Source organism: Microtus oregoni, unplaced genomic scaffold, assembly GCF_018167655.1.
Source record: "Microtus oregoni isolate MIOR12 unplaced genomic scaffold, Mior012 000020F_ref0000438, whole genome shotgun sequence".
NCBI classification, from domain to species: domain Eukaryota; kingdom Metazoa; phylum Chordata; class Mammalia; order Rodentia; family Cricetidae; genus Microtus; species Microtus oregoni.
The window spans coordinates 40,175,040-40,199,245 of NW_024543079.1; the positions used below are offsets into that span (position 1 = coordinate 40,175,040).

At 45.5% G+C, this 24,206-nt stretch overlaps 1 protein-coding gene across 2 annotated transcripts; it reads right to left on the reverse strand.

The window, feature by feature from the left end:
• Positions 1-687: 687 nt before the first annotated feature.
• Positions 688-21,194, reverse strand: LOC121460306 (biliverdin reductase A). 2 transcript variants are annotated; one of them, XM_041670634.1, is made up of 8 exons: positions 21,145-21,194; positions 16,175-16,303; positions 13,770-13,888; positions 12,738-12,857; positions 11,685-11,782; positions 3,758-3,865; positions 2,428-2,599; positions 688-1,060 (listed from the first exon to the last, which is right to left on the reverse strand). In XM_041670634.1, the coding sequence occupies exons 2-8, from the start codon at positions 16,184-16,186 to the stop codon at positions 802-804; spliced, it is 888 nt and encodes a 295-aa protein (XP_041526568.1). In that variant the 5' UTR covers positions 16,187-16,303; positions 21,145-21,194; the 3' UTR covers positions 688-801. The 2 variants fall into 2 exon arrangements, with proteins under 2 accessions (XP_041526568.1, XP_041526569.1); XM_041670635.1 differs by having other exon boundaries at positions 16,175-16,207; positions 21,145-21,187.
• Positions 21,195-24,206: the final 3,012 nt, after the last annotated feature.

Here is a 24,206-nt window from a genome sequence, read left to right on the forward strand (position 1 = left end):
AGAAAATGCAAGAGGACCAACAAGCGTGGGTTCGCCGCACTCTGCTCAGTTCAAGGCAGCAGAGGCTGAGGGACAGGAACGGAGAAGACTGCAGACCCGTCCTTGAGGGCCGCCACCAGAACACCTGTTTCCAGTGGCTTCCGAGGACTTAGCCTGAGCTGAGAAACTGGCCAAGGTATCATGCTGTTAAATAATAATTTCAGAACCACATTGCTGCCTGACACTGCCTCCTGTTTCTGGTTTCTGATTCTTCCCACACCAAGTCATAGTTTTCTCTCCAGGATCCCCTCCTGTAGGCCCAGGCCTGCTCTAGGCGACTCTGTTGTTCACCTCTTCACCACAGACTCACCCCCAACAAACTCAAGCGGGTAATCGTTTTACTCAGCGCTGCGCGGTTCATTATTGTTGGCATCGTCCACCAACTCGTGGTGACCCCGTGACTGAGGGGCAGCCCCATTCTCTAAAGGATGAAATGCTGCTCAAGGCAAGGGTTTGGAACATGGGTAGACCTTCAAATCGATTTTTTTCCCTGCCTGGATGACTTCAAGCCAGCTTTTCCACAAGCCTGAAAACAGCACTGGCTATATCCAACAGGGCTGCTATTAGGAAGATGAAATGACCTCAAAACACTCTTCCCTTACTCTCACGAACGGCCCCAGCACAAATTTACTCCCAACACAAGAGAAGTTCACGACACTTCTCTCGTTCCGTTTATTCAATGTATTTAACTGTAAAAGCTATAGATGGAAGTGTTGATAAAACCAAAACCCTAGCCCTTCTCAGGTATTCGGAGCTTCCTCCTCAGTTCTCAGGGCGGCAGAGTTTCTGGATGTGATCGGCCAGACCCAGGCAATGCATGATCCGCTTCTTCTCAGCAGCCAGGTCCTCTGCAGACACCTGGCCCAAGAGTTTCTGAATAAATAGATCCTGATCTTTCAGAAAAATTTTCTTATCGATCCCTACATTTGGCACATTCTCCAGAGACCCAGATTTGAATTGGAAATTTAAATATCTGTTTCTTTTTAAACCGGGCGCTTTCTCTTCAATCCAGCACAACGTCCTGCAAAGACAAGAACATTCCTCATGTTAGAAACCACACTGGACAGAGCTGGAAAGAAGGCACAACCATGAGAATCAGAGCTGAGATCCTCAGCACCCACGCAAAAGCTCTGCTGGCAGGGTGGCCCACTTGTAATTCCAGGAGGGAGGGACAGGATCCCTGGAGAGCTGGCTAGCTAGACTCTTAGAATCTGCAAGATTGAGTGAGAGACCTGCCTCAGTAAATAAAGTGGAAAGTGGTCAAGGAAGAAGATGGCACTCAACATCAAGGCATGTGCACATGTGTAAGCACACACATATGAACATACGTCATACACGTGCTAAAAAAAGGAAAGCAGATGGGTACTCACACCTGCCTTCATGGGACAGGACCCATCTTCCCTGAAAGGCTGCCTCACGGTGGTGGCCCAGTGGCAACCAGCTGGCCACCACTACCCAAAGACTACAAGTGACCATGCTTCCAATAGTACTATAGCGCAAAACACGGATCCATCTCACTTCCTCAGCATGGCGCACAGACTCAACGCTCTTCAAGACATTCCTTCACCTATGCTGCTGCTTCTCATTATTATTATTATTAGCAGAGCTATGATACCTGACCATGGAAAACAGATAATCTCTGCCTAAATTGATCATGATCTCAAGCAAATATGCCACTGAATACTAAAACGTAGCAAAACAGGTGGTCAAACTATATCTAATACTTAGTCTCCATGTGTATTTTGCAAAGTTCACAGAATAAACTGGGTGTGTTAGTAATTCTAGCTAAAGTAAAATTCTCGAGTCTGAGTTGGGCTATATGGTCTATACAGTAAATTGAGGGCCAGCCTGGGCTACATAGTGAGCTCCTATCTCAAAAAAATTAAAAAATTAAGAAAAAGAAAGTGATGACTAAGAGTAACCTGAGTGTAATTTATTCACTATTTTTACTTTAATTCTGGACAAAATAAATCTGAGTTATTCCAACTACCTAAGACAACTTCATTATATCCTTCCAAATAATGGTGTTAAGGTTTGAGGCAAGGCAGAATACCAATGTGTCTCTTGTATCTTAATTTTCTAGTAACTAGAAATATGCAACGGGGCAAGGGCACATGCTCTTGCACATGCTGCTAGATAAATAGAAAAATAATAGCAAAGCTTAAAGTAATTACTTACATAACTTAGTTACTTGCTTTATTTCTGTAAGCCATTATTTATTTAACTTACATTGTTTCTTCACACCTCAGGGGGTATAAAGGATGGAAAGGCTCTCTCTAGAGGAGCAGACACTTGTCTTGGGTCTGGATGCCAGGGACTGGTCCTTTGGAACCTCTCAAGAGTTACCCTTTTGTGCCCGAGAACGTTAGGAAGTCTCTTACAACTCACCCCTTGCTCTGGGTTTCGAGTTGCACAGTCATTTTCAGATACTGATCTTCTTTTCGGTCTTCCAAGGTGGCAGAAATAAGAGAAAGCTCCCCAAAGAGGCACACTAGCCAGGTCAGGCGAGAAATGCCACTGAATGCAGGGAAGCCAAATTTCTCTTCGTCCAGTGGGCTAGCTGCAAGAGATCACACATGCTAAGAGAGCTAGGAAAAGGACTGTCTCGCAAAGATCCATGCCCAGGGAAGGTGGGGATGGAGAACAGCTGAATGAGCAAGAGGACATCCGGCCTCATGGCACAGATGTGTACAGTGATCGATAAAACACTGTAGGTCCCAAGTGGCAGCAGTGGACGGCAGGCCAGGAGTCCACAGCAGGCCACAAAGGCAGCGGGTCCCAGGCAGAGAGCCAGTGCAGCGGGTGAGAGACAGAGACCTATTAGGCACACCATGCAGAGAAAGTGGGTATTGATTTAGAGGGTTATGGAGGGGAAAGAGGTGAAGGGAGAAGAGCAGAGAGCGAGGCAGAGAGAAAGAGAGAGAGATAAAGAGGGGGGAGGAGGGAAAGGGAAGAAGTGGGGAGAAGGGAGAGTGGCAGAAGCTGCCTTCTCAGGTGACAATATACTGCTAACCCTTGAAGGGCCCCCTGAAGAGCGAGCAAAAGGAGCACTTCCTTAAGTTGCCTGTGTCAGGTGTTTTGCCATAACTAGAAAAGTTATTAATATAGATGTTATTGTTCTTGTATGAAGTTCTCAAAAAATAATACCTACTAAAATGGTTAATGAACTATGCCTTTAATCTCTTTTTAAAGTTTTTTTCTTCATTTCTCTGTGTATGGGTGTTTTGCTTGCATGTATGTCTGTGTGCCACATGCCTGCAGCACCTCCCAGGGTGTTGGACCCCTGGACTGGAGTTCTAGACAGTTATATTCCACCATGTGGATACTGGGAATCAAACCTGGGTCTGTGGAGAACAGCCATGAGTGCCCTTAACCTCTGAACCATCTCTCCAGACCCTTTACTCATTTAGTGACATAAATTATGAATGTGGGTACCACTGACGCCCTTAGGAATGCGTTCCTCTCCTCATCTGCACCTGATCTCTTCAATTGCTTCTTATCTTCAGCTTTGATATGCCTACTAACTTTTCCTCATTCTGCTATGACCTGAAATGATACTACAGAAGCTGTGTGAAGTCAAGAACCAAGCTGCACCAGAGCAGAGGTCCCTGGGCTCTGAGAGCTCCAAGACTGCCCAGGTGACAACTGACCCGGATGGTTTCTGCTCCCTGTGGTGTCAGGACCTCCCAGGTGACTTGCAGGCCTGCCTCGCACTGACCTGTGAAGTGAAGAGACCCTTTCAGCAGCTCTTTCCCCGTTACTTCCTTTTTCAGGAATGCAAATTCTTCCATCAGGAGTTCCAAATGCTCCTCATGCAGGACTTTCCCTGTTGTGACAAAACAGAATGAAGGTGGCCATTATCCATGGTGTACAGACAGCTGTGCTTGGAGGTTATGTCATTCTCCCTCCAGAACTGCACACAGTATGTCTACAGGCAGGGTCCAGAGCACATGTTAGGGCAACACCTCCTTTACACGCCCCAGCTGACATTAAAGTGTACGGGCTTCTAACATCTCTGAATCCTTGTGAACACTTATTTTCTGTTCAGTAATGTGGTGTGGAATAATCCTTCTGTACACTGTGAAAATGTGTTGCTCACTGTTTATAAAAAGCTGATTGACAGCTAGGCAGGATTGTTGGGAAGAAGGGTGGAGTCTCAGGAGTCACGAGAGACAAAGAAAGAAGAAAGATGAATGTTCTGTGTTGAAAAAAGGTACCACTGGGTGGTGGCGGCGCATACCCTTAATCCCAGCACTTAGGAGGCAGAGGCAGGTGGATCTCTGTGAGTTTGAGGCCAGCCTGGTCTACAAGAGCTAGTTCTAGGACAGGCTCCAAAGCCACAGAGAAACCCTGTCTCAAAAAACTAAGAAAAAAAAAGGGGGCTTGAGAGATGGCTCAGTGGTTAAGAGCATTGATTGTTCTACTAGAGGTCCTGAGTTCAATTCCCAGCAACCATATGGTGGCTTACAACCATCTCTAATAAGAAATGGTGCCAACTTCTGGCCTGCAGGGACACATGCAGGCAGAACATTGTATGTATGTATGTATGTATGTATTTATTTATTTATTTATGATTTCTGTCTCCTACCCTCCACCGCCTCCCATATCCCTCTCTCTCCCCCAATCAAGTCCCCCTCCCTCATCAGCCCAAAGAGCAGTCTGGGTTCCCTTGCCTTGTGGGAAGTCCAAGGACCTCCCACCTCCTTCCAGGTCTAGTAAGGTGAGCATCCAAACTGCCTAGGCTCCTACAAAGCCAGTACGTGCAATAGGATCAAAACCCAGTGTCCTTGTTCTTGACTTCTCAGCAGTCCTCATTGTCTGCTATGTTCAGCGAGTCCGGTTTTATCCCATGCTTTTTCAGACCCAGTCCAGCTGGCCTTGTTGAGTTCCCAATAGATCATCCCCAATGACCACGAGGGGTGCACCCACATACTGAGACATTCAGGCAGAACATTGTATATATAATAAATAAATCTTAAAGAAAGAAAGAAAGAAAGAAGGAACCATCATGTGGCAGAGGGTAGATAATATGGGTTAATTTAAAATGTAAGAGCCAGTAACGAGCCTAAGCTATTGGCCGAGCATTTATAATTACTATTAAGTCTCTGAGTCGTTATTTGAGAGCGGCTACAGAAAAACTCTGCCTACAATAGTGGGAAGCACAGAGGTTCCTGTGCTCACAGATAAGCACTAGGGTTTGTTTAAGCACGAGGGAGGGATATAACCTGTTATCTGCCTAGAAGGCTGGCAGATAACAGAAAGCAGAGGGGTGAGGAGCCTGGTGACCTTTGTGTGCAGGCCTTATCCTGAGCCTGTCAATCTATCTTACGGAAGGTGTTACATGTGCTTCACAGAGTGTTCTGATGGAGTCTCCTCTTAAGCTTCACCATGCACATGGGAGTGAATTAATTACCGCCAGGAAAATTCTCACCAGACTGTGCTGTGCTAATCTGTGCCTAAAATAAACTCCTCAGGGTCAGGTGTGCCGCCTCCTGAGATTCGTTGCTCTAATGGCCATGGTGGCCACAGAGACCCCTTCAGATATCCCAATAGATGTGATATCTTTTGTAGTTTTTATTTGCATTTCTTTAAAGATTGGTGCGGTTTTACTTGTTTTCCACTTTGGAAAACAAAAATTTCTACAACATGACCTTTCTGAGTCAGGTTACTCGGTTTGTTTTTAAGTTGTGGAATCCTGCAGATATTCTGAATGGAAACTTTTCTCGAGGACGCAGTCTGCACACAGCTTCCACAGCAAAGGTTGCCGTTCTTCCATCTTTTCTTTGAAGCATCAAAAGCCTTTGACATTTTGACAGTTTTATCCTTGTACGTTCCTGGTGCTTTACTATCGCATGAAGAAACCGCTGCCACATCAAACGTTACAGAGGATGACTTCTTCAGTAAATGCTCTTTGGAGAAGTGGATACTCACATGCAAAACACTACACTCACACTTACCAAAAATCAGCTCATCACATACTGAATACTTAACTATAAGCTCAAGAACTAGGAAACAGGGGCTGGAGAGATGGCTCAGCGGTTAAGAGCACTGGCTGCTCTTCCAAAGATCCTGAGTTCAATTCCCAGCAACCACATGGTGGCTCACAACCATCTGTAATGGGATCTGGTGTTCTCTTCTGGCCTGCAGGCATACATGCAAACAGAACACAGTATACATAATAAATAAAAAAAAAAAGAACTAGGAAACAATAGATGAAAATATATGGTAAATTCTTGAGAATTCTGGCTCTGTGACTGTGAGAAAATACCATCACCAGGAATAACTCATCAAGAGTTTAAGATTCCATTAGAATCTCTGTGAGTTCGAGACCAGCCTGGTCTACAAGAGCTAGTGCCAGGACAGGCTCCAAAGCCACAGAGAAACCCTGTCTCAAAAAAACCAAAAAAAAAAAAAAAAAAAAAAAAAAAGATTCCATTAGAGTAGAAGTCATGGCAACAGGCAGCAGGCACAGTAACAGGCATGGCAGCAGGCAGCAGGCATGGTACAGGTAGCAGGCACAGCAGTAAGTATGGCAGCAGACATGGTACAGGTAGCAGGTAGTAGTCATGGCAACAGGCACAGCAGCAGGCAGCAGACACGGCAACAAAGCAGGAAGCTGAGAGAGCACATCTTTAAACAAAAGGACCAAGCTGCAAATGGGAAAAAGGACAAGGCTATCTAATCTCAAACTTCCAGGCCTAACTCTTAAGCCTCTCCCAACAGAGCCACTAACTGGGAACCAAGTGTTCAAATCCAAGCTTACTTCTTACTCAAATCACCATAACTGGACTAGGCAAAGTTTGCTTAGGTAAGACACAAAAGGACAGACTATAGACGCCAACCCACACAAATGGCATGTTATCAAACCAAAATGTTATGTTTAACAACAGAATAAAAACACTACTTACAAAATGAGTTAAAATACCAGCAAAATATAGATTCAGTAAGGGGTTACTATCTAGAATATGTAGAGAACTCAACAGAAAAAATGGTAATAATAATCAAAATTTAAAATAGGTAATATCCATAGAATTATTTTTAAAGAAAACATGCAAATGGCCAGCAGTTACAGGGAAAAATGTTCAACTTTTATCATCAGAGAAATGAAAATATAGCTCACAATGAAATACCACCTCATTCCATTTATAATGGTTATTATAAAAAGGTCAAACAAATGGCTGACGAGGATGTGCACAGAAGGGAGTGGTCCCCTACACACTGCTAGCGTGGCTTACAGCTTACTGTCGTTACGGGAAAACGCTGTGGAAGTTCCTCACGGGGTTCCAAACAGACCTAACGTGATCCACCCCCCCTTTCCCACCTCTGCAAACCACAGAGAATGGAATGTCAGAGAGACCTCTGCACTGTTTCAAAAGAGTCAGTGCACAGATTCAGAGTAAATAAACCAGGGCTTGCCCACAACAGAATCCTTCCACAGTGACGCTGAAAGTCCATCATTTCCAGTAATGTGGGTAAGCCTAGAGGGTATTATGAAATGACCCGTGTGCAGAAAGAAAAACAGTGATGCCATTCACTAAATGGAATGTAAGAAGCCAGTCTTACATTAGTCTACTTAGGGAAGTAGAGTAGAATAATGCTTACCAGAAGGTGGGGGAGGAAGACAGGAAAGACTAGTCAATAAATATAGATTTAAAGGGAGAAGGGTCGTTTCCTTTGGACAGTCTGGTTAGTCCACCAGATCCTGCCCCATCCATACCACATACCTCCTGGCCTGGCCCAGGTCACACATCCTATGCTTTGGTCTAGAGAGTTTCCTAGACTCTAGACTGCCTGCTCTCCCCCTAATCCTCAGACCTAAAACAGATCACACACTGTGCACTGGCTCATCCTGGTGAATTCTTAGAACCTCACCTGACTGCACCATACCCAGCCCTCAGACCTAGCCTTGGTGGCACAGACTGTTCTGCCAGCCTAGTCAGCCTGCTTAGTGGCCAAGATCCTGACCTACCTATGCTATCCTCACTCCCAGACATAGCTTGGGTAGCACCTCCTGCACACCAGGTCAAACAGATGCAGCCATGTCTATACCATTTGATTTCTTATCACTGCTTGACTATGCTTTCTTGCTTACCACTGAACTAGAATCAGCCTGTTCCTCCCATGTGTCACAAGCCCACAAGACTATACAGGAAAAGCATAGCTGACAGACCACTAGACAAACTCATGGGAGTGTATTCCAATGAGAAACCCAATCTGCAGAGCTTCGGGAACACCCGTCTTTTGAAAAGTCACTGTCAAGTCTGTAGAAAGCGTGGGAAGCCATGGCTCTTCTCCCTTCCATAATGGGATTCATCCTGAAATATCCCAGTGTGTGTCAATCATTCATTGAGATAACTTCTTCCTGTACAGGCAACTGGGTGACCTCTGTCACATGGTGGGGCTCTGGTGTGAAAGCCAAACCTTTGTCCTCATAGTCAAATCTACATAAAGCTAGTCCCCCACCATTATCCTTACTGGCAGGACTTTCCCAAAGAGAGGAGCCTTGCAAACATGTGGTCACATAAGAACCTCAGTAGGAGGCCGGGCGGTGGTGGCGCACGCCTTTAATCCCAGCACTCGGGAGGCAGAGGCAGGCGGATCTCTGTGAGTTCGAGACCAGCCTGGTCTACAAGAGCTAGTTCCAGGACAGGCTCCAAAACCACAGAGAAACCCTGTCTCGAAAAACCAAAAAAAAAAAAAAAAAAAAAAAAAGAACCTCAGAGCCGGGCGGTGGTGGCTCTTGCTGATAAACAGGTCTGGGCGGCCCTGAATTCTCTAGCAGCAGACTCAGGAAGGTGTAGGTCTGCTCTACCCTAACAAGCTTTTAATAGTCTGTATTTACCCTTCACCTTGGTTTCAAGTAACATAAGATCACAGCCCAGGAGATTAACTGTTTATGCCTTTAACACTAGAGATACAGGAAAGAAGTTCGGCCCCAGAGGAAGAAATTCCTTCTCACCTGGGTGCCCTGCTGGGGCTGGAAGAAAGGTCTTCAAAAAATCCCCTTTACTTGAGCTAGCAAGACAGGACACATCAAGCACTTTCACCTCCCTCCCAGCCTGCGCTGGTTACTATGGTTACCATAATGCCCAGGGAAGGAAGCAGAAGTGCTCAGAAAGTGCAAGAGCACTGCTGTGCTTTTCTCTACAGTTATTAACCACAACCTTCTAGCTTAACTGTTATACTTAAGAAAATGTAGCCGGGCGGTGGTGGCGCACGCCTTTAATCCCAGCACTCGGGAGGCAGAGGCAGGCGGATCTCTGTGAGTTCGAGGCCAGCCTGGTCTACAAGAGCTAGTTCCAGGACAGGCTCCAAAACCACAGAGAAACCCTGTCTCGAAAAAAGCAAAAAACAAAACAAAACAAAAAAAAAAAAACAAAAAAAAGAAAAAAAGAAAATGTAGTTAGGGCCTGAAACCTCTTAGAATTCTGCACTGATCTGAAGTCCCATTTATCCACTGGGGAGCTTCCCAGCCATGGCTCCCCCTCTAAGATATAAGGCACCTGTTATTCTTTCGGTCCCTGCCCTAGCCACGCCCACTCCTTTTTTACCTCTGACCTCCGCCCGCCATCTCTCTCTCTCTCTCTCTCTCTTTCTCTCTCTCTCTCTCTCTCTCTCTCGTTTTCTCTCCCGGTGTACACACGGCTTTGCCTCCTCTCTTTTCTCCTTTTCTCTCTCCCTCTTTCCTGTAATAAATATGTTACCTTTATGCCTATCTTTTGTGTCTATGTGTCTGTTACCCGCCGCAGCCGGCCCTCCCGCTGGTGGGAAACTGTAGCCGCTTTTCTCATGGCGGGCTCCGCCAGCCTGCGCGGGGACATTTTTAGGAATAGGAGCACCTCCTTATCAGATTTACGTTTGAGTGACCCCGTGAAATGTATGTTTGGTATCACTGTCATTGCCTATGGAATTGCTAACTATGTCTGTATGTGTATGTAAACTGAAAGCCTTGTGGGGGAATACCCCTTCTTTTTCGCCCAGAGAATAAAGAAACATGCGGAGGAAGAGTATGCTTGAGTCAATCTGTTCAGCCCCTCAGACCCCCCTATTTAAGCCAGTTTGCTATAGACGTCCTGTTCTGAGCCCTGAGGGAGCGCTGAGGCTGGTACTCAGTAAGCCCTGATAGCCATGCAAACCCAAACTGAACCTGAAGATATTAAATAACTCCTCAGACCTGACATAAAACACACTTCTATTCAACAGAGGCAGCCTAGGAGCTTGTATTAGATACACCATCAAGAAGTACACGTGCCTAGATCTCATTGGAAAAACACAACTTGAAGTGCTAAGACAGTATGTCCTCCTCTCAAAACCCAGCAGCTCTATAGAGGGTTCTCCATTGAGTATTACTTAAATGAATCCCAAGACACTGAGCTAAATTTTTAAACCTAATTTTTACTTTGTGTGTATGGGTGTTTTGAGTGCATGTATGTTATATCTGTGCACTACACGTGTGGAGGCCAGAAGAGGACACCAGAAGTCCTGGGGCTGGAGTTAGGGACAGTTATGAGCTGCTAGACAGGTTCTAGGAATTGAACCTAGGTCCTTTGGAAGGGCAACCATTCCTCTTAACTGCTAAACCATCTCTCCAGCCCCAGGACACAGATTAAAAAGAACAACCAAACTTATACAACTGATGGAGTTTAAAAAAGACAGAAGCAAGCCAGGCAGTGGTGGCACGTGCCTTTAATCCCAGCACTTGGGAGGCAGAGGCAGGGGGATCTCTGTGAGTTCAAGGTCAGCCTGGTCTACAAGAGCTAGTTCCAGGACTGGCTCCAAAGCTGTAGAGAAACCCTGTATACAAAAAACCAGAACAACAACAACAACAACAAAAAGACAGAAGCAAACAATGAACTCAATAAATTTAAACAGAACAGCAACAAACACCCAAGTGATGACCAAGAAAACACAAATATAAATCTGAACAATGGCAAGAACAATTAGGGATTTGAAATCTGAATTCAATCAAGAGACAGAAGAGAATGCAAGTGGAAATGAAGACAGAATTTAAAAATGTAATAACCCAATTAGAAAATTCAGGGGGAAGCCTCAAAGTAGAATGAATAAAATAGAAGACAGAATATCAAGACTTTGGGTCTTTCCACGCTGCTCTGAGTTCTGTTGTGTGGAGAATACAAGAAACTCAGATACCAAACGGGCACAGCCGCTTGATTCTGGACTTCTGGTCTCCAGCGGCATGAGCTAAGAAAGTCTCTTTCCTTAATGAACCACCAACCTCAGGTCTCCTGTGACAGTAACAGCAAACAAAGAACGCTGCCTCCACAACTTCTTATGAGAACTAAGCATACAATGTGCTTGAAAGAGTTTCCTGGCATACAGTGACCATCTAATACTTACTCCCTTAATGGAGCAAAGAAACTATATAGTAATACATATAAGACAATCGATCACTCCGGTCTGGGCAAGCCAAAATATCAACAGCACTATCACATGTGGAAGCCAATCCACTGTTCCATTGGAACAAAGAGACTACCAGCTCCTCTGACACACTTCCTCACGCATCTGGAGCCTGGGGGCAAGAGGGACATGGGGAGCTCTTAGCACCAAAGCAGATGCAGATAAGACAGCATACACGGAAGGCAGAAAGATGGTACCCTAGAAACCAGAGTCAGAGAATACGTCACCTTTCTGTGCAGCCAACTCCCATAGCTCCTGGGCCGCTGCAAAAGACAAAGTCATGGGGTATTCCACGAGGACATGCTTGCCGGCCTGCAGAAACTGCCTTTGGAAACAGAAACACTTCAAGTAAGCACGCAAGTGCCCTGTATATCCGAGAACACAACACTGCAAATGCACAAGAGCTTGCGTGTGAGTGTGACAAGCAGCCAAGGGTCAGTGCCCTGCAGAGTAAGGATGATCTATGCCTCAACCTTTGTCTTTACTGTAAGAAAGAACTTTTCTAGCTATGAAATCATTTGACTCTTCATCAGTGTTAAAAATTTAGTTTGCTGGGCTGGAGAGTTGGCTCAGTGGTTAAGAGGACTGACTGTTCTTCAATGGGCTCTGAGTTCAATTCCCAGCACCCACATGATGATTCACAACCATCTATAATGGGATCCGATGCCCTGACGCCCCCTTCTGGCATGCAGGGATACATGCAGATGGAGCTCTCATACCAAAAAACAAACAAACAAAACATAATTTTTTTTAAAAAAAATCTAGTTTGTTTTCTATTACTGCAATAAATACTATGACCAAAAGAAACTTAGGGAGGAAAGGGTTTATTTCACCCCTTCCCCTCTATTTTTGAGAAAGGGTTAAGCTGGGTGGTAGTGGCGCACACCTTTAATCCTAGCACTTGGGAGGCAGAGATAGGCGGATCTCTGTGAGTTTGAGACCAGCCTGGTCTACAAAAGCTAGTTTCAGGACAGACTCCAAAGCTACAGAGAAACCCTGTCTCAAAAAACCAACCAACCAACCAGAATAAGAGAACAAGCCCTGGCTGTACCAGAACTCGCTTTGTAAACCAGGCTGGCCTGGAATTCACAGAGATCTGCTTGCCTCTGCTTCCCGAATCTTGGGATTAAAGGAATGTGCCACCACCACCTAGCTTGACAACAGGTCACAGAACATCCAGAACTTTGTGTGTTGACCATTAAGTCCCATTTGCATAGTTTTAGCTTCCTCAGTCCTCTTTCCAGGTGTAAGGCAAAGCCTACTTGTATGAAGAAACCTACCTTATGTAGTCTTCGTGGCTGGAACTCTCACTGCAGATGTAGGCGACATCAATCTCCTGGCTGCAGAGAGCATCTTCCAAAGAAATCTGCTGTACTTCATCAAGGCTTCCAAGTTCTCGTCTGTTTCCCAAATACAGACAGTCTCAATCCACACAGAAAAGTGCAATAAAAGCAGAAAGGAGCAAGAAGTGTGAGCGCAGGGAGATGGGAAGTTGAGGGGGAAGAAGCAACTAGGACAATTTTTGCTTAAAAATGCCACGGTGGGGGACTGGTGAGATGGCTCAGTGGTTAAGAGCACTGGCTGCCTTTCCAGATGGGCCCGGGGTTCAAACACTCCCAGCACCCACATGGCAGCTCACAACTGTCTATAACTCAGTTCCAGGGAATCAGACACTGTCACACCAATGTGCATAAAATTAAATAAATTATTAAAAAAAGCCATAGTGAGACCTAATAATTTGCATGTTAACTTTTAAAAAAACTAATTTAAAAAGTTCAGCTCAATTACCAGCATGAAAAGAACACTTAGTGTTAGACTCAAACACTTTTCCTTAAATGTAATTCTTGGGTTTTCCAGTTATTGTAACCCCAACAGGATTAGAGTCTTTCTGTGTCTGTGCTTTCTTATCTTGAACTGGGGCTGGAAACAGCAGTGAGAATAGCATAAGGAATATAACGTGCAAATCCACTGGGATGACTGTTCCAAATGGCAGAATGGCTAAGCCACATACAGCTTCTTTCAGGCCAAACCTCACGCTGTCGCTGTGCCTTCTGTAGTAAACAGACCACGTACTGCTCCACGTGGGGTCTACTGGGCATCGCTCACTGGCTCACTGGACATGCAGCTGTAGGTCCCTGACTCTAGTTCCCCAACCAGTGCGAACCAGAGAGTCTCCAGAGACTACTCTGTGTGTGGTTCTCTGGAGAAGCTGGCTTTCCCTTACCCTGGATCTAGAAACATCCATGTCCCGTGGTGTTACCAGCCACTGTGATTTCTATGAATCGTGGAGCATAAACCAAGCTGGGACTTACCTAGACACAAAACCAATCAGGTTCAGGAATGCTAACGAGTGTGGATCCTGCAAGTCCCGTATTCTCACGGAGCCGGCTCTGCCAACACCAACCACGACCACACCAAATTTCTTCCCAGGCTGAAATACCAAAGACCAGTGCCGGGTGTGAAAACGGTCCAGGATTTGAATGGAGTACACCAAACCAGAGGGCTAGGCTGGGTTCTGGCAAGCAAGGAAAGCTGGTGGTAACCCAGAGAAACAAGAGCTGGGGTGTGACTCCCCTAGAAACCAGGTGTCAGACACAAGAGACCTGGAACCAAAACACGCAGAAAGGGCTCTGCCATGTCTCTGTGTTGAAGACCTTCTGGGCATCAACCAGAAGGTTCTGCCCACTTGGCTCTATCTATGACCTCTTCACAGACAAGGGGATTCTCTGTTGCAAACACCCAGGCTGATATGAGGCCTCCACCCTCCCTGGGTTCAGCATCTAGAGACACGGGGTCATTCAGAGGCAACAGCTGCTGTGCAGGACGCTGACAGACAAGGGCCCACAGGAAGACGTCTTTGTCCAGACTCAAGACCCATGTTAAGTCCTTACGATGGCTGAGTTCCAGCTACCTTCATATTCACTATATTCTGGTACCTTAAACAGTAACTAAGTGTACTACTAGAAGATAGACGTTAATAAGGTATACTGAGGAAAGTCCATTTTAAAAGCTACGTTGTTGACTGAGTTTTCTGTCCTGCCCAGTTCCCGTAATCATTAAGTCCCAAAGAAATCACACAGAGGTCTACATTAACTATAAATTGATTGGCCCATTAGCTCAGGCTTCTTATTAATGCTTATAACTTATATTAGCCCATTATTCTTATCTATGTTAGCCACGTGGCTTGGTACCTTTCTGGTCAAGACAGTCACATGTTGCTTCTTCTGTGGTTGGGTTACAGATTGCAGAAATGAGTTTTCCTCTTCCCAGAATTCACCTGTTCTTATTGACCTGCCTTTACTTCCTGCCTGGCTACTGGCCAATCAGCATTTATTTAAAATATAATTGACAGAATACAGACCATTGTCCCACACCACTACATAATAACAACACATTATAATCCAAATATAAAAGTTACTGCCACTGCATTAAGCCCAGTTCTATTTATGTGCATATATATATGTAACAATCCTAATTAATGAAAAAGAGACCATACATTTGAGAAAGAATTTAATGAGGGGGGGGTTATGGAAAGAGGGAAGTGAGGGGAGAAATGATGCAATTATATTCTAACTTTCAAAAGTTGCAAAAAATAATTTGGATGAAAAAAATTAATTTATTTTACCATTACAGCCACAAGCCAAGTCTGGAAATCACACTGGTTATGGGGTGTAAATCTTGATAACTAAGTCAGGGGTCTAAATGGATTTCCAGCATTTAAGACTGTCTTAGGCCACAATGACTTTGGAGTCCTCAACAATGGTGTAATTACTGTGTGAACTGCACTGGAGAAGGAAGACCTGCTTGGTTGGACAGAGCATCTGATTGTGACTGAAGGGATAACAACCCAATCCAGCATGCAGCTCTGGCAGGCCTTGCCCTGCTTCCTCATTCTCTCCGCCTTGCTAAAAACAGTTAGATTATATTCCTAAAGCTAGCCACCTAGAGGTCTATTCCCTTATTTAGCCACTTCCTCCCTCTGATCTGACTACCAAGACCCAGCATTCAAAAGCCCCTTTTGGCTCACCTAATTAACAGGTCCAATTAAAATGAAACACCTCATCCTAACATGGGGCTTCCCCGTTTACCTTTATAAAGTGCCATTTGCTCACGGGCCACATCTGTCTCTTCTCCATCCAAAGGCAGTCCTTTGTCCCTCTGGGACAGATACTCCTACCTTCTTCACTAGCACATCCTAGCCCATCTAACACAGACCTCCCTTCTCTGCTTAAAAATGACACCTACAAGGTCACTGCTGTTTCTGCCTGAGTCAGAAAGCAGCCACTTTAACTTTTCTTCCCTGCTTCATAAAGGAAAAATGTTTACCTGCTTGGGCTGTTTCTAAACTCTTTGGGTGGGGGCGTGTTTGGAGGGATATTGAACATGTGAAATAAGGAACACTGGAAATATCCTTGATCAGCTGGTCTTGTTGTTTGGGTCTGGAGGGGGGGCACCATACCATGCCTGGAGCACACAGCCGATAAAAACCCCCCACTTCATGGCTAGGGACTGAAAGGGAGAGACAGTATCGTGACAGTGGACACGGATAAAAACTCAGGGGAGACCATTTCTCCTCCATCACCCACAGCCACAAACAAGTAGGTAGCCTAGCGGGGAGTATTTCTGAAAAATCTTGAGAGGGAAAAGGAGAATCCATGAGAGAACTAAGGCGCACGGCAGCAAAAGGATCCCTTAAGGCCCTCTGTGTGGAACTCACCTCTGCATTCATCCTGGTCTCTCCCGCTGGTGGCTGTAAAGATAGAGGTTCAGGACCCTGGGGACGCTGGCACAGACTCTATGAAGACGGTTTTCTCCCAGCTTCGGATGTCAACACTGCCAGGGGGAACTGGGAAGAGGGAACTGCTGTGTGAAAGGCATACACCACCTCTGCTCACCTCAGAAGGGGGGCCCTGGATAGCCTAAGGCACAACTGTATCCATGTCCAATTTGGCGAGTAAGTTTTTAATTGGGGTTGTCAACAGGGGTGTAGTGATGGTTATTCAAAGGAGCTGGGGTAATCAACAGCACAGGGGTAAACTCCTGAAACCCACAAGCCTGATGTTCTCTTCGCGGCTTGCGGTGGACAGTGAGTCCAGCTAAGGATTTCTTTTTGCAGCCTGGCTGATCAGTCTTCACCCCTTGCAATCGTTTTCTCCTTTTTTTTTTTTTTTAACTGCTGGGTGGGGACCCTCAAGAATCTCTCCAAGTTCCTGTTTTCCCCTACATTGGGACATTTTGCTTGCTGTGTGACCCTTCCCTTCCTTCTTGGAGGAAATGTTGCAATTTGGAGAGCATGCCCTAGAGCAGGAGCGTCAGCTATGGAGCCTGTCTGTGGCCATGTCTGTAGGGCATTTTCTTAATACAGCTAACTGCTACATGAGGGGCCAGACCACTGTGGGCAGTGCCGTCCCTGTGCAGGTGGTCCTAGGCTGCAGAAGAAAGGTAACTGAGAAAGGCAGAGGAAGCAAGCCAGGAAAACTGCCTTTCTCCACAGTCTCTGCTTCAGTTCCGGGCTCCAGGCTACTTCTGCCTGAGTTCCTACCCTTACTTCCCTTGATGACTGACTGTAACCTGTAAGTCAAATAAACCCACTCCTCCCCCAAGCTGCTTCTGATCAGATTTATTACTGCAGAAAAGCTGACTAGGACAACTAAGCTATGTGACCCAGTTTTCCCTACCTCTTCTTCATCATCAGTCCCCAGTGCCATTGCCACCTCTGGCCATCCAGGAATGATTGGTACATAGGCTGGTATCTTCTCTAGAGCTGCCGGAGGCCAACTTTCTTGTTGGGACCATTTGGAGTCCTGGCCTCCAGCTGCTCTTCCCTGCTAGAGATCTTTACTTTCCTTCTGATTTGAGTTACTGAAAGCTGTGTCAAAGTTGTTTACCAGCTCTGCTTCACGAGCACGTGTTGCCTTGAGGATCAGAGGATAAGGTTTTCACCTGTTGGCCCATCTGACTGTGTTGGGTATATGAGCCTCCGTGGTGCTATTGAATAAAGGACTTCTTACCAGTGACTAGAGGTCTGTGTCTCTGTTTCTCTCTGTGTGTGTGTCTTTGTGTGTTTCAACCTCCAGCCCCTTGCCTGAAGCTCGCGAACTGTATGATCGCTCATAGAGCGCAGACAGGCGTTGTGTGCTGTGGGGATATCATCTCAGCAAATGTCTAGAGAGGGTCTGTGCACTATCCTGGACAGCTGGGGACATGTCTTTATGGGGTGAGGCACTTCTCTACGTTCCAGCTTGGAGATCGCAGCCTTTTTTTTTTTTTTTTTTGAGACAGGGTTTCTGTGCAGCTTTGGAGCCTGTCCTGGAACTCGCTCTGAAGAGATCCGCCTGCCTCTGCCTCCTGAGTGCTAGGATTAAAGGCATGTGCCATCACCGCCTGGTGAGATCACAGCCTTTTATCTAGCTTACTTTTAGAGAGAAGTGAAGTGTACCGTTTTTCCCGCTCGGCTGACTACCTGAGTTTTCTAGGTAAAAGAACCGTTCAGCAGTCTTTCCGGGCGATCAGGAGTCACAGGCAGAAGGAAGAAACAGACAAATGGAAATAGAGAAAAGGCAAGCAACAGAACAGCAGCACTAACTTCAGCAGGCTCTTTGGCTAGCGTGCTGAGTGTGCATTCTTGACACAGAACCCCTAGAGCGAGCCGACGGGTGGGGGGACTAGGGGCTGGTTTCTTCCGCCAGGCATCTTAGATGGTGCACCCTGATCCGGGGCTAGCCTTAGGGTTAACTAGGGTTGCAAGGAGAATGCTGTAAAGATTAACTATTTTGTTCATTTAGACCTGGTAGATGTGTTACTTATATAACTATATCCAGGGCAGCTGGATGACCAGAGGCGATAAAAACAGGGAGAAGGACCCCCCCCCCTGTCTCCTGCCTGTGTGTCTCTCCAGCAGGCTGAGAAGGGAGGCACTCTAGTCACTGCCAGCCCTGGGACTTGACCCTCTTAGGGTAGTGTAGTGATAAGACACGTGAAATGCTGCGGCTGGAGGGAGAGACGCCTTAGCCGGTAAGAGCACAGCCTGCATTCCCAGCACCACACGGTGTAACTACTTGTAACTCCAGTTCCAGGGGATCCAGTGCCCTCTTCTGGCCTCTGTGGTATACAGACAGATGGCAAAACACCCATGCGAGAAAAATAAAAGTAAATGAATAAACCTTAAAAAAACCAAAACCCAACCTTTACTTGGGGCAACCCCAAGAAAGCCCTGGGAAGACCACGTGACTCCTATGGGCCTGTGCTCAGAACGTCTCTGGCAACGTCTTCCTCTCTCCTCCTCAGGACGTTATCTGTTCTTTGTGGTCTGAAGCCTGTCTGGAACTAGCTCTGTAGACCAGGCTGGCCTTGAACTTACAGAGATCCACCCGCCTCTGCCTCCTGAATGGCGTGCCACCACCACCCGGTGCAAAAGGGACCTTACTAAAGGCCAAGTCGACAGAGTATGAGAAGGGAGCCGAGGAAAGTGTTAGTGTGGTCACCTGAAGGTTAAGATGGCCAAATCTGACGCCACCGGCAGGTAAACACAGTTAGAAAACAGTTAAGTGTGTGTGTGTGTTGGGGGGGATGAAACCCAAAGTACCATGGAGACAGACGTTCAGAGGAAAGTAATGCCAGCTGCAGTATTCCTCCTGACGCTGAGAACCAGCCCCGTGAATGCTCAGCAAGTGCCCAACACCAGGACGTCTCTCTAAAGGCAGTACTAAAGACAGTACACGCCCATGTCTGATCATTTACATAATCCTTAGAATAAAAAAACTGACCAAATTTAAATCTTCTGCTTGTAGGATTAGGTCTTTGATGTTTTGAGATAGATTAAAATGTAGTTTACCCTTGATTTTGCCAGATACTGGCAGGAAAGTGGGGAGAAGGGAAGTGGATGATGGGTTAAGTAGGGGTTGTGACAATCAGCTTCCTATCACAGTGACAAAATGCCACACATACTGTGTACGTTGTGAAGCCACACAGCGATATCAAACACAGCCAGCCTGAGACACCTCTGCTCAGGTTTGGTAATATCATATGTTAAGCTCTTTCTGAGGAAAGAATCTATTTACAATTAAGAAAAAAAAAACCCTACTCCTCTCTCTCTCTCTTTGGTTTTTTGAGATAGGGTTTCTCTGTGAAGATCAACAATTCATTTCCTTTTGTTCCACTTTGCTCTGTCTTATCAGGATTTGCGTGTGAGTTTTGTTGAGCGGCGGTTTTACTTTGTAGCCCAGGCTGGCATGAAACTCACTCTGCAGCCTAGGCTGGCCTTAAATTCTCAGCAACCCTCCTGCCTCAGCCCTGTGCTATGAGAACTATAGAGTAAAATATAATGATAATACAGTTAAGTCTGGGATTACATACATCAGACTATTAATAATAAGTATGTCCCGAGTCCTGGAAGTTTCAGCAAATCTGCTTCTTAGTTCTAAAAGCTCAAGTGTTGTTAGTCATTCATATTTCTTTTTCTTTTCTTTTTTCTTTGTTATTTTTAGGACAGGGTTTCTCCGTATCCTAGCTGTCCTGAACTCACAGAGCTCCGCCTAAATCTGCCTTCTGAGAACTAAGATTAAAGGACAGTGCCACCACTACCCAGCACTCATTCATATTTCTAGTTTTTTGGCTCTCAGAATCTCTTTGATAATACTTTGTCTACCATTAGACTTCAGTATGTCTTATTCTGGAATGTACAATGTAAGAAAAGTACTTGCATATTTACTAATACAATCTTTTATAATAAAATAAGCTCTAGTATTCTAGTTCAATAATTTCAAAAACTTCTTGGAAGCAATATTATGAAAATTTCACTAATTATGAGAGGAACTTTCCAGTACACTATTGTTTGCTTTGTATAATATTATGAGCACTAATATTAAATCTCATGTTGAAAATCCTGTTGCCTTACATGGTCATCCTACCTAGCAAGCATTAAACTTATCCCTACTTCTTACAAATGAGACACCAAGAGGTTACCTAATGTGTCCCAAATCTAATGTCATGTTAAATGGAAAAATATCTGCATCTAAAACTGCATAAGCATAACGCTTTATTTTTTGTTTGTTTGTCTTTGAGACAGTGTTTTTCTATGTAACAATCCTGTAACCCTGGAACTCACTCTGTAGACCAGTCTGGTTTAGGACTAGAGGTTTGCCCGTCTTTGCCTCCTGAATGCTGGGACTTAAAGGGGGCGCCACCACCAGCTTCAGTTTTTTTTTAAGTAGTAGATAACTTCAGCCTCATTTCTGAGTTCTTCAGGTAGCATGCAACCTACAATGTAATCCTTACACAGTCTTGAATCCCCCCCACCCCCCCGCTCAGTTTCTGAAGCGTAAAGCGCAGCTAGGAGAGATTAAAGGACACTCCAGAAGCAGACCGTCACCCAAGATTCCAGGGCAGAGTTCAAAGTAAACCTCCGGCTTAGTCTCAGTCTCGCGGACCCCGTGCGATACACCCTTCAGTCTACGTAAGGCCGGAAGCCAATATCATTTTTGAACGAGATGCAATTTCTTTTCTGACCGTCTGCACTCGGTAACGGCCGTCTTCCAGGGCCGAGTCTCCTGCTGGCTGCCACCCAGCCTGAGAAGGGCCGGGCAGAGAAGAACGGGTGACCAGGTAGCTCCAGACCACGCTGGCCTACGGCTCTGGCCTCAGCACGCAAAGAACGCGTGCCCGCACCCTTCCCGGGTCAGCACTCACCTCTCCTGCACTCAGCACCCGCCCCGCAGCAGCTCTCCCGCAGCGCAGCGTCTCCAACGTAGGGGTAGAGGGGCGAGCGGATGCTGGGATCCGATTGGTTGTCAGGCTGGTGGGCGGGGTTCCCGTCGGCCGCCTCTGCTGATGCTTGTGCTGCTGAGATAGGCAGCCTTACTCGTTCCCGCCCTGTAGCCTGTGGACTGGGCAATGACTTTTACACCGCTTGGTGTGGTGTAGCTGTCACATGTTGCCTGAGGCTTTTTTTCTGGTGGTGGGTACAGTCGGGTGCTTTTCTAGTTTAGTGGCCCAAACACAATTGATCTGATACAAAAGTTTGTGTAAAAAGCGAAGATTATAGGAAAACAGTGTTTGTGATCCATCCCCTGCCCTCAGAGCTAGGAAACATTTTCCCAGGGATAGCTTGGTCTCTCCCTTGAAATAGTAGGCACACTGTAGAAGGAATCAGGGTGCCCCGGTCATAAAGTATACCTTCTAGTCTAAAGCAGAAAAATGTAACTTGGAGCCTGCCCACTTTTTACCTAGTTTCCATCATCTGCCAGCTAGGAAGTTAGAAGTGTCCCCTCCCTGCAGTCCTTCACCCACACAGCAGCTAGAATGACCTTAAACTGGGCTGGAGAGATGGCTCAGTAGTGAAGAGCACTAGCTGTTCTTCCAGAGGACCAGGGTTCAATCACATGGCAGCTCACACCTGCCTCTAACTCTCCAGTTCCAGGGGATCCAACACTCTCTCTCTCTCTCTCTCTCTCTCTCTCTCTCTCTTTCTCTCTCTTTCTCTCTCTCTCTCACACACACACACACACACACACAGGCAAAACATAAAAATAAACATTGAAAAAAAACAAAAAATAATAATTAGCTGGACATGGTGGTATAGACTAATCCCAACACTTGGGAGAAAAAGGAGATTAAAACCAGCCTGTGCTGCATAAAACCCTATCTCAAAATAAAGGCCAGAACCAAGGAAGGAAAGATGTGTAGATTTTCGTTGGCTAGGCAGCCTAAGTCAGTGAGCTCCAGGTTCAGTGAGAGACCATGTCCCAAAAAACAAGATGGGGGGACTGGAGAGATGGTTTAGCCATTAAGAGCTCTTGTTCCTGCAGACTATCTGGGTTCTGTTCCCACCACTCACAACCATCTGTTCTTTAACTCCAGTTCCAGGGGACCCAATGCCTCATCTGACCTGCTGGCACCAAGAACCTATGGATAAATACATCATATTTGTTGTTGCTGTTTTTAGACAGGGTTTCTGTGTAACCTTGACTGTCCTAGAACTTGCTCTGTAGACCAAGCTGGCATCAAACTCAGAGATCTGTTTGCCTCTGCCTCCCAAGTGCTGGTGAGATTAATGGCATGCACCACTGTTACAGAACAGTCTTTTTATGCACTGTGAAGATGTGTGCCCTCATTGGTTTAATAAAGAGCTAATGCCATTTTAAGTGAGGTAACCCAGACACAGAAAGACAATATCACATGTACTCACTCATAGGTGATTTTTAAACATAAAGCAATGAAAGCCAGCCTACAAACCACAATCACAGAGAACTTAGACAACAATAAGGACACTAAGAAAGACTTATATAGATCTAATCTACATGGGAAGTACGAAGTAAAAAAAGACAAGATCTCTTGAGTAAATTGGGAGCATGGGGACCTCGGGGGAGAGTTGAAGGGAGGAGGGAAAAGGCAGGGAGGGGAGCAGAGAAAAATGTAGAGCTTAATAAATATCAAAAATAAAATAAAATAAAGAGCTAATGCCAATAGCCAGGCAGGAAGAGGTCGGGTGGGACTTCCAGACAGGGAAAAAGAGAGAGTGAGGATAAAGAAGTCAGCAGGAAGACACAGGGAGAAACAAGATGAACGAGCTGTGATGAAGAAAGGTACCACCATTTAGATAAGAAATATGGGTTAATTTAAGATGTAAGAGCTAGTTAGTAACAAGTCTAAGCTGTAGGTTGAGCATCCATAATAATAAGTCTCTGTGTGGTTATTCGGGAGCTGGCTGGTGGGACAGAAAAGTCTACCTATATGCCACCACTGCCTGGCTTAGTCACAGACCAGGCTTTTCTGTGTAACAGCCCTAGCTGTCTTGGAACTCGTTCTGTAGACCAGGCTGGCCTCGAACTCAAAGAGATCCTGTCTCTGCCTCCTGAGTGCTGGGACTAAAGGTGAGAGCCACAACTGCCAGGCCTAATTCATATTATTAAAAAAGTTAAAAACTAGTAAGATAGTAAGGAAGAAATCTTGACCTCGGGCCCCTGAAACATGAACACTTACATGATTGTATGCACACAGCCACACAAACATGTACATACAACACACATGCAAGAACATAAATACAAGTAACATGATACAGACTGAGCAAATTGGTTTTATGTATTTAGGAATATATATAGATAGATATACTGATTAAATAATTTTCATCTACTTAAATTATAAAGAAGATATATACCCAGAAAAGCATAGATATATTTTTATTATACATTCAATTGAAGTTTTTAAAATTACAGAGTTCAATGCCAAAACAAAGTAAAAAAAATGCATATTAAGTTGCTATTCACTTGCATTGTTCTGCCCTAAAATTCTGCAAGGAAACAGCTTAAAGACACATGAACAGATTCAGTGCACTTCTAGTGGCTTACCATGCGACGAAGACCATGGTTATCCACAGAAAATAAAAGAACAGTAAAATGAAATTAAAATACTGCAGTTTCACACAATCGACCTGGAGGATTTTAGGAGAATTTTGTTAGCACTCACCTGCAGAGCAAATGTAGCGCCTGGCAAGCTTGGCACACGAGCTCTTATTAACCGCTCAGCTTCTCCTCCGGTTTCTCTGGCAGGACCAACACAGGGTCCTCTCACACCCACGCAGCTTTTCTGCTGACCTTCTGGGGATGACTCTCAATGCTTTTCCTGTCTTCCTTTGTGTCCCAGCCTCATGCCTGCTGCCAATCCATCCTAGCATGAAGCACACAGCCCTTCTTCTCAAGTATTACCTTTATTGGCTGAATTGTGATTATAAAGAAACTAGATCTAAAATTCTC